The sequence below is a fragment of the Gekko japonicus genome, unplaced genomic scaffold (assembly GCF_001447785.1).
Source record: "Gekko japonicus isolate JY-2015 unplaced genomic scaffold, Gekko_japonicus_V1.1 scaffold1624, whole genome shotgun sequence".
Lineage (NCBI taxonomy): Eukaryota > Metazoa > Chordata > Lepidosauria > Squamata > Gekkonidae > Gekko > Gekko japonicus.
The window spans coordinates 301,036-315,704 of record NW_015176500.1 but is presented as its reverse complement, the minus strand read 5'-3'; the positions used below and the strand labels follow the sequence as shown (position 1 = coordinate 315,704).

The 14,669-nt window shown below is 42.6% G+C and overlaps 1 protein-coding gene across 1 annotated transcript in view; it reads left to right on the top strand.

The window, feature by feature from the left end:
• Nucleotides 1–14,669, top strand: part of PCNX2 (pecanex homolog 2 (Drosophila)) — a gene marked incomplete at its 5' end in the record, with an annotated part of 155,245 nt that overhangs the window by 116,425 nt on the left and 24,151 nt on the right. Inside the window, 3 exons of the mRNA XM_015427313.1 lie at nt 4,404–4,657; nt 8,863–9,096; nt 9,942–10,045. Coding sequence (XP_015282799.1) covers nt 4,404–4,657; nt 8,863–9,096; nt 9,942–10,045 — 592 coding nt within the window. The remainder of the gene's footprint in view (nt 1–4,403; nt 4,658–8,862; nt 9,097–9,941; nt 10,046–14,669) is intronic.

The following is a 14,669-nucleotide window of genomic DNA, read 5'->3' as shown; positions in this document are numbered from 1 at the left end:
TGCTGGTGCGATCGCGACCGGAAACTCCGCTTGTCTTCCGTATCTCTTACGTGGCTAATGTTGCGTGTGACCGCAGCCTTGGAGTACTTTCATTTTCTTTCTAGCTAGTTTCCTTTGTCCTTTCATTAATACCATTAACTGCTAAAAGTTTCTTCTAGTTTTATATATGATATCATTCTTTGCTTGGAAGTTGGTGAGAAAATTCAGAGAAGGGAGTCCCACACTGACTTGGATGGAATTGCTTGGCAGATTGAGGAAGGCAGCTGCTGTTGCAGTAGTAGTATTGTCCATGGGTTTTTTGTGTTTTTGCTGGGTTATCACAAATTGGTAGATGAATATGAGCAGTTTAGATTATATGCTCCAGGCACAATCATGGTGTTTGAGTAATAAGGGTAGTTTATTGTGGTAAATGAATGTATACAAGGATACAAAGACTTTATTTAAAGAACAGCCCTTATGCTCATTACTGGTTGCTAAAATATAGTTATTGCATTGCAGTGAAGAAAACAGATTGTGCTGTGAATCCGAGCATTTTCACAGACAGAAAGGCTTCCACAGAGGTCATTTCGGGGGGGATCGCAGTTCCCCCGGGTGAGGTATGGGGGGCGGGGCACATGACGAAGCCCCGCCCCTGCCTTCCGGCCGCCCCGCTTCTGGCCCTCATTCAGCCAGGAGGAGGCAGGAGAAGAGGGAGGGTAAGTTGCTTCCTCCCCGCCTCTCCCCACCCCTGCCTGCCTGGGGCCAGGGAGGGCCTTTGCAGGGCTTCCTTGCACTCCCGCCGGCCTTGCAGGTCCACCGCTGGGCCCCTCATGGGGCTCGGCAGTGGAGCTGCAAGGCCGGCGGCGGTGGCCGGGACCGTTGGGGGGGGGGGTGTGTGGCCTTATGACACACTTCCGGTGATGTCAGGGGGTGTGGCCTTATGACATACCTCCGGTGATGTCAGGGGGTGTGGCATATGCTAATGAGTTATGCTAATGAGTTCCCCTAGCTCTTTTTCTACGAAACGACCCCTGGGCTTCCATCTACAGAGCACAGCTTTCTTTCCTCTCCTATCCCAGTACAACCCCCAGTGCCCTCAGTGCAGCTCCACAGGTTGAAATCTTTCCATCTGTGGAAGTGCTTAGTTAGATCGAAACCTGTACTTTTTTGGTTATGTAAAAGTGGCTGTACTATTTAATCCATTCTAGAAAGCAGTGTATATGGAGGAGTCAGGAAAAGCAAGTGAACAAACTAAGGTGTTATTATTCTGAGAGAAGGAATATATTACAAGGAAACGTGAACATATGCTGTTGGGTAGGAATGACTATTCAAGATGAAGACTGGTTGCTGAAGCCTCTCTGAGCACATAATGTAACTCAGAAGAGTGAAAGATAATCCAGAAAGTCTAGAATCTACTGTGTTAACCATGTATACATATACATGGGAAGCAGGGCAAAGGTCTGAATGAGACCCTCTAGTCATTTCCCCCTGCCCCCCCCCCAATGTAATAGTGCTAATTGCTTGTGGCAACAACAACAGATTCTTGTGAGACTTTAAAAAGTTCATTCTAGAATATGTTTGTTTATGGTGCCGTGCCATCAAATTTTGTTAGTTTGAGTTATTTGCAGCAAATAGACCAGTTAATAACATGGAGCTTCTGTACAGACAACAGCTCTATGAGATGCCAGCAGGAGACTCTGGTACAGGGTACAATTCATATTCTGATCTAAGGACACTGGGAACTTTTCCAGGCTCAGGGAGTGTGTACATATGAGTGCCAGGGTTGGGAAGGGGATCTTAGGCAGAATGTGAACCTAGACACAGTAAAACTGTTTTGGAGAACAGGATGTGAACTGGGTTAATATTATGAATTTCCTCAAGGAATTGAAAGCATCATTTAGTTGTCCAATAGACAGCTTCTTTTCTCACCGTTACCATGCTTTGTATCTTGGAATGTGTGAAAGAAGGGAAAAAACCTTGCAAGATGCATTAAGACTTTCTTATCAAAGACAGACAGCTGTGTTTTTGGCCTAAGACTACAGAAATACATAAATCAAATAACATAAAATGTTAACATTTGCAGCAATAACAATTTTTGCAGCAAAGGCAGGGTATAGCTTGCTGCAACAGAAAGGGGGAAATCTGTAGCTCTAGTTAGCAATGCACACAAACAGCTCTTACACTGAATTTTAATGTTCCAGATTACACTCGCCAGTCTTGCTCCAAAACTGAACATAAGGAAACATCTAAAGCTGGTATATTTAGAGACAGGGTGATTAGATGCCTAGGAGGTATGGCTTCTGAATCTTTAATAGTAGTATAAAAGGAACATTTTGACATGGAGATATTTGTGACTTAAGGTCAGAAATGACAAACCAGCTGAAAATAGGAATCATGTTATCTTTTGCACCCATTCATGTTGGAGAAGAAGCAGCAGGTTGAAATGTCATTCTTAAGTAGTAGGGTTGCCAGGTCTGATTTTGTCCCCAGTGGGGGACTTTGGGGGGCATTTCCAGAGGGGAGCGGGGTGTCCCCAACATGATGTCACCTTGGGGATGTCCTGCACCAAGCCCTGCCCCCCCAAAAGAATCTCTGCCAGCCACCCCTCTCCCAAACCTCCTGCAAGATTTAAATGGCCCACCATTCAGGTGGAAGGCCCTTTAAATCTTGCAAGAGTGGTGGAAGAGGGGCAGCGGCCGCCAGCATGCCTGAACTCCAAGCGGCAATGCCACTTGGAGTTCAGGTGCGTGGGGCCAGTCCCCGCCAGCTGGAAATGCTTAAAGGGATTACATAAGAACATAAGAGACGCCAATGTTGGATCAGGCCAAAGGCCCATCCAGTCCAGCACTCTGTGTCACACAGTGGCCAGAAATACCAGTGCCATCAGGAAGTCCACCAGTGGGGCCAGGACATCAGAAGCCCTCCCACTGTTGACCCCCCCCCAAGCACCAAGAAGACAGAGCATCACTTGCCCCAGAGCCCCATCCATACCTTGTGGCTAATAGCCACTGATGGACCTCTGCTCCATATGCTTATCTAATTCCCTTTTAAAGCCGTCCATGCTTGTAGCTGCCACCACTTCCTGTGGCAGTGAATTTAAGCACTTCCAGCCAGCAGGGCCCCGAGCACTTCCAGCACTTCCAGCCAGCAGGGCCCCGAGCACCTGATCTCCAAGTGACATTGCCATTTGGAGACCGGGTGCACAGGGAAAGTCCCTGCTGGCTGAAAGCATTTAAAGGGGCCCTTTAAGCACTTCCAGCCAGCGGGGCCCTACACCTGGTCTCCCCTTAGAGACTGGGCCCACGGGGCCATTTGCTTAAAGGCATCCACAGCACCCCTCTCCCTCCCCTCTGCAAAATTTAAATCTCTCAAGGGAGAAGGGAAGGGTGGCTCCCGGTGTTCAGGCTTGGGGGCAGGGCTTCCCCTGCCAGCCAGCTGGCTGATGGGCAGGTTGAAGCCCTACAAAGCAGGTAAACCCCGCCAGTCTGGGGGGTCTCGCAGCCCTATTTAGTGGACCAGCATATTTGTAGAGGTATAAAACTTGTGATAATCTGATTAATTGGCACATTGTAACTACACACAGATTAACTGGCACATTATAACTACACTTCAGGCTAACACTATTACCTTTAGGCATTTCTACTAAGTTGATCCAGTAAATATAATGATCTATGCTCTGGTCACAATTTAAAACTCACAAACCTTCCATATGCACAATGGGGTTAAACACCCATGAAAGAAAATTGGCCAGCCTTGGTTAATTCAGATCCACATGCATGTATTGGTGTCTGTGCATGTCCACTGGAATTGCTGGATTGGGATACACAAGAACAAAATGAAAGCAAGATCCTGTGCTAGTACTTGAAGTCTATCTTCATAGAATTGCATTGGTTTCCCAATTTATTTATATCTTTACAGATCTGGCCAACTAGCATGTCCACTACCACCCCTAATGGTCTTGTTTTCTATGTACAAATCCTTCTTAACTTTTTTTAGTCTCATTGGTGAACATCTTCCACCTTAATAGAACAGATACATAAACTCATAAAGAAACACATTGGTTTTATGCTTTAGGTAATCAAAAGGCTAGGTCCCTGACGTATGTTTCTAAACTGTGTCCCCAATATTTCTATATTTAAAGCACAGCTTGTTTGGATGTAATTATGTTTTATGTAATTTATGCCAATATGCCTAAAGCATAGAATTAGGCATATTTCACTTTATAAAGTGCAATAAATAGGCTGCATCTCCTCACTCTCTGCAGAGCACAGATTAATTGGCACATTGTATTCATTGTTGTAGCTGTCCTTTTTTCAATAGCCATCTATTAAGCATAGGACAGTGAGCAGGCTGTTGTCTTTGAACAGCTACTTTGCATTGATATCTTCCGTAACCGTCATTGTGCTGTGCTTTAATCCCCCAAGGGACCTACTGCCAGCAAAGAGAGGTGGAAGCGATCACAGAAGGAGACGAGGATAACGAAGGCTGTTGCTGCTGTAAACCAGGGCACTTGCCTCACTTGCTATCATGCAACGCGGCGTTCAATCTGAGATGGCTGACCTGGGAAATAACACGGACCCATTATGTCCTGGAAGGCTATCGCATTATCGATAACAATGCCGCAACAATGCTTCAAGTGTTTGACCTGCGGAGAATACTCATCAGATATTACATAAAGGTAATAAAAATTTCCCTGCCATATCTAAGGGGAAAAGAATGTTATTTAACAGTTCAGTCTATTGTACAAGGGTAAACAGGATTTGTTGCAATCGCCATTGTCAAGGGGCTCCATTATGACTCATGGTACTGGTGTATAGGGCTGCCAAATCCCCCCGGGGGGTGGAAATCCCCCCGCCCCAGAGGCCCGTTCCCCAACGCCGGGGAATCGGGCCCCGGGGGGAACCCCACCCCAGCGTGCCCAGTGTCATGACGTCACTTCCCTGTGACGTGCATGCAGTGCGCGCAACAGGAGCCGCGCTGGAGTCCCCTGCCAGCAAGGTAGGTAACATTTGGCAACCCTCCTGGTGTACCCGCTTAATGAAACACTCAATAGGTTGCATGGCACAGCCATTCAGGACAGTGCTTTTGCATCACACAAGTCAAATGTTGAAAGTTGACATACTGGATATGGAAGGATGGAATGCCTATGATAAAGAAAGTTCTATAGGCATTAATGGATCTGTCCTCTCTTTCCTGTAATGGGACAATAATGTGATGACAAAACATGACTTCTCTCAAAATCATGTCTAACATATGCAAAAGAGCATAGATGAAAGAAAGGTAGACAATCCGAATAGAATTCCGTACCATACACTAATCATACTGCATAATGTTATGATCATGCTTTGTCACTAACCTTGCCTTATCAATCCCTGCATGTCCACCAATCACAAAAGGAAGTGGTCGACAAGCAGTGAGCAGGAAGCACAGCACACATGAAAACACAAAAGGTCAAGTGATCAGATACCACAGGATGCCACTGAACACAGGATGCTGTCTAGCTGCTATTGGTACATGAGCAGCCATTTGCAAGGATTAGGTAGATTTAGCACAATTTAATTACAGATTAAGCCATAACATATTAACATTTGGGTATTCTCTTTAAAGAAGTGCTAGTGTGTCTTTCCATTTGGCTATGGAGAGAGTGGAGGAAATGTATTAACTCTTTGCAGACTTTCAAAGATAAGCAATGAACATCTTCCTGAATTTTCTTGTTTAAGTGATTGCCAGACAATATTTATGGGGAAATTATTATTTATTTATTTATTTAAGGCATTTTTACCCCGCCCTCCCCGCGAGCGGCTCAGGGCGGCTTACAGGGGCTCAAGCCCAGCATAAAACCCAATAAAACAATAAAATCACAACTGTAACAATAACAATAAATAACAATAAAGTGCTTCATTTAACAGATGGTCTTGCGTAAAGTGTATGTGGGATTTACTAAATGGAAGATTTAAGCTAGAATGGGAGCCAGTCTAGTGATAATGTCCTACATATTTTGAGGCAAAAGGAGTTGGCTTTAGGATTCTACAAACCAGCCATTGCATGTAGGAAATAACTGAATTTATTGCACAATTCTCTCAATGATTCAGCCATATAAAAAATGGATGGAAACAAAGCAGCTGTCAGTGTTTCCTTTCCATTTGTAATTTGTAAATTAATCTCCCTTCTTGATTCTACTGAACTGGCTGCACTGGTCCATGCATTACTGTAATGTACTTTATATGGGCACTGCCCTCGAAGCCAGCCTGGAAGCTGAAATGAGTTCAGAATTTGCAAGTCTGCTGTTTAAGTTATATAGACTGAGGTGCACACACATTTTCTGTCTGTTTGCTTCCAAACTTAATTCAGGGTGCCGGGTCTTACGTTCCTTGATCTCGGACCTACATTTCTAAAGAACTGCCTCCCCGTATATGAACCTGTGTGCCATCTTTGGCCAGCCCAGCAGGTGATGTTGGTCATGACCCCTCTCCCCAAAATTTATATGGGCATGTACTTTTCAGCAACTGTGTGCTGCCACTGGATGAATCTTCCAAAGAAGACGAAGAGATCCACTCCTTTGGTCACTGTTATAAAAACTCTGTTTTGTTTCTTATTTTGTTTTTATTCCAGAGGGCGTTTACAGTTTTTATTGGTTTGTTTTCTGAACCTATATCTGATAATTATTTTTTTTTTAATATTGTCCTGTGCTGGTTGTTTAGTTTGATTTGTAAGTTATGTGAACTTGTGAAAGGCACAGAATATACAGTTTTTTGAGATGGACATCAGTCCTCATAACCCAGACACATTCATCCCTGAGTTGCACCATGCTTCCTACAAAGAGTTTAGTCCTGTACCTCAACACATGTAAGATATTGTCATAAACATACAAGCACTCTTCTTACGGAAACAGATCGTTCTCTTTCCCACTGCAGACCCTGTGGAACAGTGTGAGATGTGACATGGGGGGCTCTGGTGGGAAGAGGGAATTAGTAAAACAAATCCCCACTTGTGTGAGCAGTACTTCCCCTTGTGGAAGAGGGACTTTGGATCCATCCCTGTGTGTCCACATAAATGTAACTGAACATGTGCTGATAAGCTAGTTTTGGTCTAGCACAGAGTCTAGCACCAGAGCACAGCAGTGAATGGCATGTAGCTTAAACTTTTAAGTTCAAAGCATCATTCAGAGAATTTAAATGTCGTTGTTATTAAGCAGAGAGTTTTCTTACATGACAAAAGTTGCATAGAATCATTATTAGCTAAGTCAATGTGACATTACGAGTACCAGGAAGATACTAGAGTTAAGGATCAAAGACCAATATTATCTCAGGTTTCTTTTTTATGCTGAGGTCTAATAAATATATGTTCATATATAGCCCATTTTAAAGATGCTGAAATAAATAAAACAAAGGGAGATGATGATGTAGCAGTTAAAGACATAAAACATTAACAATCAGGAACTTATGATCTTTTGAGCAGCGTATACAGCTATGTAAACTTGTCAAACTAGAAGAAATATTTTTCTGCAAAATATTTTAATTTTACCTGGTCATAAGTTTGAGGAATTCATGTTGATCTTTTTAACAATACTCTGCATTTGGCTTTTATTCCTTTTTTTTCCTACTTGCCATGGAGCTGACAGCTATGAGAGAAAAAGAACTATTTCTTCACATAAAAGGAATTTTTGCTCGCCTTTAATAAAGTGGGACAACTCCTGTAGCCTTTCTGCATATATTTGAAATCATTTTCTGCCTGGTTGTGGGAGGTTATTTATTCCCCCAGTACTGTAATATTCACTTTTCAATTTATTCCTCTTCAAACATCTCTTAAAAGAAGGCCAAAGTCTGCTATCTTTGAATGTGGCATGTTTTGAAATCCATTGTATCTGCGTATTTCTTCTTAAAAAGCATTGTGCTTATCACTTTCTACACACTGAAAAATTAAGACCTGTCCTTGTTTTGTATCTAGCTGTCTGTCTTGTTTCGTTACAATAAATACAGTCCCTTCTGCAGATATAATTGTTAGTTTGAAGACGGATTCCAAGAATTTTAAATAGTGTTAGCTATGCTGACTCCATTGTGTCCTTCATCCCTCTTTATTTTGCCGCTGTGCTTTTCGTTCATGTTGAAAATGCAATCTTAACATCATCTGTTCCCAGAGCTGACAGATGTTTATGGACAAGAAAATTCCTAGCATTATAAAGGACTGGAGATGGCAAAGAATGGCAGTCAGCTCTGAGGACTCCCTCTATAGACTGTTCTTCTTTCATCTTCAAAGGAATTTTAACTCGCGTGATTAAGAAAACATAAACATGCAGGCCAAATAATGCTGTCTGTCAATTTAAAATGAACAAATATTAACAGATCTATGAAAATACATGTATTTATTTCACCATTGATTAAGATCAGGTATTGACCCCTTACAATAGCCTCGGTTATGACTGACAATCTGTAATAACATCCAAGAATGACAAATATTGACGCTGACCGATGTGTTTCGCCCAAAATTGGCCTTCCTCAGTGGTCAAACTAATAACATTACATTTGGCTCCTGACACAATAATTTTCATTCTTCATAAACTGACCATGATACATCCAGGTGGGTAGTCGTGTTGGTCTGAAACAGTAGAACAAAGTTTGAGTCCAATGGTCTTAAAGGTGCCACTGGACTCAAACTTTGACCATGATACAGTTATTTTGATAATTACTGTCTATAACCAAAGGAAAAAATATTGGTCATTAACCTCATTCCCAAGAATGCACATCCATGATACGGTACACTTGTTCCTATGACGATGATTCAGTCAACTTTCTCACTTTGTCTGAAAAGTTCTGTAAAGTCAGGAGCTAATGTTATTAAAACAAGCAAAATCTTTTTCTTTTCTTTTTTAACTTCCATCAACAGAGCATTATATACTTTACTGCAAGTTCACCCAAAATCCTATACTGGATAAGAGATGAATTATTCCAAAAGACACTGCAGCCTTTCTCCAAATGGCATTATATAGAACGTGACCTTGCAATGTTTAATATTAACATTGATGATGACTATGTGCCCTGTCTTCAAGGAATAACCAGAGCAAGCTTCTGCAGTGTTTACCTGGACTGGATTCAGTTCTGTGCTGGGAAAAGAATGGAAGTACGTACATACTTGTCTCTTGTTGCTAACTGTATAAGTGGGAGGGCATTTTCTCCCTTAACTGAATTCCTGTTATTAGCAGGTGAGCAGAGTAGTACTGAGACCATTTGTTCCAAATTAAACCAACAAAGTTTATCAGGTTGAAGCATATATCATTTACTTTATGTGTTCCCTCTTTTGTTACTCATTTCTCAATGAACATCAGATTTATGGATATAATAGGCTGACTCCAAAAGTTGAGGCAGAATTATGTCTAGGATTGCCATCTCCAGATTGGGAAATTTCTGGAGATTTGGGGGTAGAGACTGGGAGGGGCAGGGTTTGAGAATGGGCAGAACCTCAGCAGGGTATGATGCCATAGAAATCAGCCATTTTCTCCAGAGGAGTCTGGAAATCAGTTGTAATTCTGGGAGATCTCCAAACTGGAGGGTGGCATTACTAACAATGTCCTAACAAAGAACAAACTGTAATTGACAAAGGAAAGAGAAAAAGTATTCTGGCCAAAATGTTATATTCAGAAAACAAACACCATGCTGATTTTAGAAAACATTTATTGAAGAAGTAACCCCACAAACCTTAGACAAATATGTTATGGAATTAAAGAACACTGGTCAAAAGCTATGAGAGTTTCATGCAGTTTGTACCATAATGTTGCAATGTCAGAGAGATTTCTTTAAAGCATAACTTCTGTAATCCTGTTTATTGCATTGTTACTTGATACCTTGCGCTGTCTGACTGAATTAAAAAAAATATTTTAATCCACCTTGAGTCTCAGTGAGAAAGGCTGCCTATACATGAAGTAAATAAAGTAAAAACTAACTATAAAGGCCTTAAATGTTTTACAGCCTATAGACTGTGATGAAGACTCTCCTTTAGTAACTCTTTCCTTTGCCCTGTGCATTCTGGGTAGAAGAGCTCTTGGAACAGCATCACACAATATGGCTATCAGGTAACTTTGTATCAGTGACATGGTGGTTATTGCAATGTTGTAAGGCTCAAAAATTTGCTCATTTGTCAGACGCTGGTGTGCTTTTCTATTTATTGCAAAATGCTGTGAGGACAAATACATGGAATAGACCATAAATTTGTTTCAGAGCCACCCCTTGGTGCAGGCCCATAGTCAGGATTCTTTTGTTTGTGGGGCATATAAATTTTAAAGGGGACAATTAAATTAAAGTTAATTAAATTAATATGAATGCCTGTCTTTAAAAGGGGAGGCTCTGAGCTTGTTTCTAGCCCTTCCTTTCAAGGGACAGGGCAGCTAGCGCATCAGTTCCTAGAAAAACACAGCTCAGAGGGCATTCAAATGCCTTTTGAGTTCCTTTCCCCAGGACAAGACAGCTTAGAAGGGCACTCAAGAGTGGCACCTTCAGCACTTCACCACTCAGCCCCCTTTCTGCTAGACTCACCATGACCTAGGTGCTATACAGTAGGACTGGGCTAACAGAAAGGGGGATTGTTGGAGATGAGTGCCCTTCTAAGCTTTCTTGCCCTTTGGAAAGGAACATAAAAGGCATTTAAATGTCTTCTGAAGGTAATTAAATGCCCTTTGAGCTGTCTTTTTCAGGTCCCGTGATGCCCCCCCACCAATTCTACAGTGGGAGGGAGAGGGAAGCCTTGCTCTCACCCTGGCTGCTGCCAGCAGCAGGCAGCAGGGGGTCTCTCCTCAAAAATAAGATTTCTGGCATAGCTATTTGTGGGGCAGGGCTTTTAATTAAGGGGGCAGGGCCCTGAAATGCCCCACTGTAGCTACAGGCCTGCCTTGGTGACACTGTCAAAGAACTGTAGATTAGCATCTGTAGCAAAATGCTACATAAGGGAATATCCAGAATATCCAGATATGGCAGCCTTGTTTAAAGAAGCAAAGAAATGGGTGGTCTGGTCGTTCTGGAAATATACACAAAGATATGAATTGGTGAGAGAGCAGCAGCAAGGATACATTCTGGCAGTTTTTAAATTATAAATCATGGTTTAAATCATGATAAATCATGGTTTGTCATAACAAAAACAAATCTTGGAAGTCATTGGCTTTGCGCACTCCCTCTCACTCCATCGCTTGTACACACCTTACTTCAACATCCACAACAAACTAGAGTTTATTGTTACATCCAAATCAGAAATTATGGTTTGTTTCTTACATAGAAACCAAGGATTCAAAACCAGGATTAAACCAGCTATGGTTTGTTGGTATTGTTGCTTATAATTACATGCCCTCAGAGCAGGGCTCTTTTTGTAGAAAACAGCAGGAACTCATTAGCATAATAGGCCACACCCAACAGCAGAAACTCATTAGCATATTAGCCCACACCCCTGACAGTGCAGATCTGCCCTCACAGAGGAGGGAGAGCTTGTACCTGAATAAACCTTGATCTTAAAGGTGCCACCGGACTCATTTGGATTGCTAGCTATGGGGGGGGGACATGCAAATCTGCAAAGAAAGAAAGAAAAGAGAAGGAAAGAGGGAGGGAAAGAGGGAGAGAAGGAAATAAGAAGAGAAAGAAAAAGAGAGAGAAAGGTATTCCCTTTAGGCAAGAAAAATAATTTATGGTTTAGAGAAAGGCAAACTGTTATGTATTTAGAAAATGTATATGCCATTTCTCCAGACAACTGTTTGAGATGGCTCACTAGCTAAAACATAAAGTCATAATACAGCATAAAAATCATTATAATTAATAAAGACCCAGCCATTAAAACTCCAGTCACAAAGAAAATTCAGCCAAAGCATAAAAACAGCACAAAATGTTGAACAGCCTAAAATTATTATCATAAAACAGTCCTCCAGCTAGAAGCACACTATACAAACAAATTTAAAAGACCAAATCCCTTGGTTAAAAGCCTGGGTAAGATAAATGCTTTGGTCTGGTGCCTAAAATAGAGTAAGATAGGCACCAGATGAGCTGTAAGGAGTAGAGCGTTCCATAGGGATGCTGCCGTCAGTGCAGGAGAGGGCACAGAGAGCAGGGCTTGTGAGAAAGCTCTTAAGAACATAAGAACATAAGAGACGCCAATGTTGGATCAGGCCAAAGGCCCATCCAGTCCAACACTCTGTGTCACACAGTGGCCAGAAATACCAGTGCCATCAGGAGGTCCACCAGTGGGGCCAGGACATTAGAAGCCCTCCCACTGTTGACCCCCCCCCCCCAAGCACCAAGAAGACAGAGCATCACTTGCCCCAGAGCCCCTAGCTATACCTTGTGGCTAATAGCCACTGATGGACCTCTGGCTCCATATGCTTATCTAATTCCCTTTTGAAGCCGTCCATGCTTGTAGCACCCACCACTTCCTATGGCAGTGAATTCCATGTGTTAATCACTCTTTGGGTGAAGAAGTACTTCCTTTTATCCGTTCTAACCCGACCGCTCTGCAGTTTCATGGAGTGCCCACGAGTTCTTGTATTGTGAGAAAGGGAGAAAAGTACCTCTTTCTCTACCTGCTCTTTCCCATGCATAATCTTATAAACCTCAATCATGTCACCCCTCAGTCGTCTTTTCTCCAAGCTAAAGAGCCCTAAGCGCTTTAACCTTTCCTCATAGGGAAAGTGTTCCAACCCTTTTATCATTCGAGTTGTCCTTTTCTGCACTTTTTCCAAAGCTCTAATATCCTTTTTAAGGCGTGGTGCCCAGAACTGCACACAGTTGGGTGGGCTGGTCAGTAGAGGATGAGGCACTCCCTCAAGTGCCTTGGACCGAAACCATTAGAGGTTTAAAGTAAGAGCCAATGCTTTTAATAGCACCCGGAAACAGATGGACAGCCAGTGGAGGTCTTCAGCACAGGGATCATACAGCCCTTGTGTCCAGTAGCCTGGCCACTGCATTTTGAACCAGTTGAAGTTTCTGTATTGTTTTCAAAGGCAACCCTATGTAGAACATGTTACAGTAATTTTTGCTGGATGTGATCAGAGCATGGATCACAGTGGTAAGATCATACTTTTTGAAGAATGGCATAGCCAGCATATCCGCCCAAGCTGATGAATGGCGCTATGTGCTATGAAGGAGTTCTGAGCCTCTAACCACTGGCCAGAATCTAGCAGCACCTTGAATTATGAACCTCCTCCTTCATGGGGAATGTGACCCTCTCCAGGACAGGTCAAGTGTCATTAACCAACAATACTTCAGTCTTGTCTGGACTGAGCTTTACTTTAATTGGTCGTGATCCATCTCCTTACCTTCTTCAGAAATGCAGACCTGGAAACTTTCTGTTTCCAGGCCACATGCAAGGTTAGGAAAGTGGAAGGGGAAGTGCATACACCCACAGACTTACCATATTTTGCCCTTATTTCTGAAGGCAGCCATTGTTTGAGGTATGTGTCCAGTCTTAATGAACTCTTGTTAGTGAATAAGTATGGAACGTTTTGATGATACACACCATTATGTGAGTCAGGTAGCCTATGTCAGAGTCCACGTTTCTAGCTTGAGAAATGTGTAACATAACTGAAGTCTCTTTTAATTTTTTTCTGCAAACTGATCAGGGTTATGTTGCATATGCTATGGTAAATAGCTGACTCTCTTCTCTTCAAGAGTGTCAAACTCATGCACACTGAAAAGGCTGGAAGGTACCTCTAATCACTTGGCCACCATGGTGCAGTACACATATGGCCCAAACATCAACCGCTTTCAGCAGTGGGGCATGCGAACAAGCCTTGAACATTATGGCTTGGATTCTAGCTCTCACAAATTGAAGATATTAATCAAGAGTGAATCCTCTCTGCCTTCATCCAGCAGCTCTCTGCACACCCTGACAATACTCTGCTGGAGATGGTGAGGACTCTCCCGAAAAAAAATGCCATGCATCATGGATGACTGCAGGAAGAAGGGGGGGGAATCAGGCAGACTCTCTCCTTCTCCATGTGCTAGCAGAGCAATCTTGGAATGCTGCAGGCCAGAGGCTTTTGGAGGCGGCAAGGGAAAGTGGGAAGATCTACTTCTGCAAAGTTCCCCCCCCCCCGTTTGCAGGAGTTAGGATCCAGCCTGGTGTGATATGGATGTAGCACACCTGTGTTTGCATGCTCATGTGATCCCCACTGGAAAAGGGGTGGATGGGCTGCATATGCTTGCTAGTCCCAGGGTCACTCTAATGCTCATTGTGGAGGGAGTCAGAGGATCACATCTGCTCTTTACTGCATTGAGGACATCAATGTTGGGGTCATCTGTGAAACAGTCCCATGCCTTGAAGCTAGGCCAGAAACCAGGAAATGAAATAATATGTGATTATGCAAGGTATTCCCTTTAGCACATAAATGTTATGTAGGGGTTAGCAAACAATGAATAAGATCAATATTAGACCTTTTATGTAACTTGCCTGGTGTTGACAGTGTTTATTAAGATGTCATTACCACTATAAGGCAAAATTAATGTTTAGAGAGTAATGCTGAATTGTATACAACTACATCAGAAGTGAAGTTTACATTATATATGTAAGCTAGCAATTTGCATTCATTTACACATGAATTATGTGTAATCAATTAATCAGAGTATTTTAATGGCAAGCTGCAGTGGTAAGTACTCTTATGCAATATATGTAAATAACATTTCAGTTACCTGCCAGCGTAAATGGCGGTGGGTGGGAGTCAAATA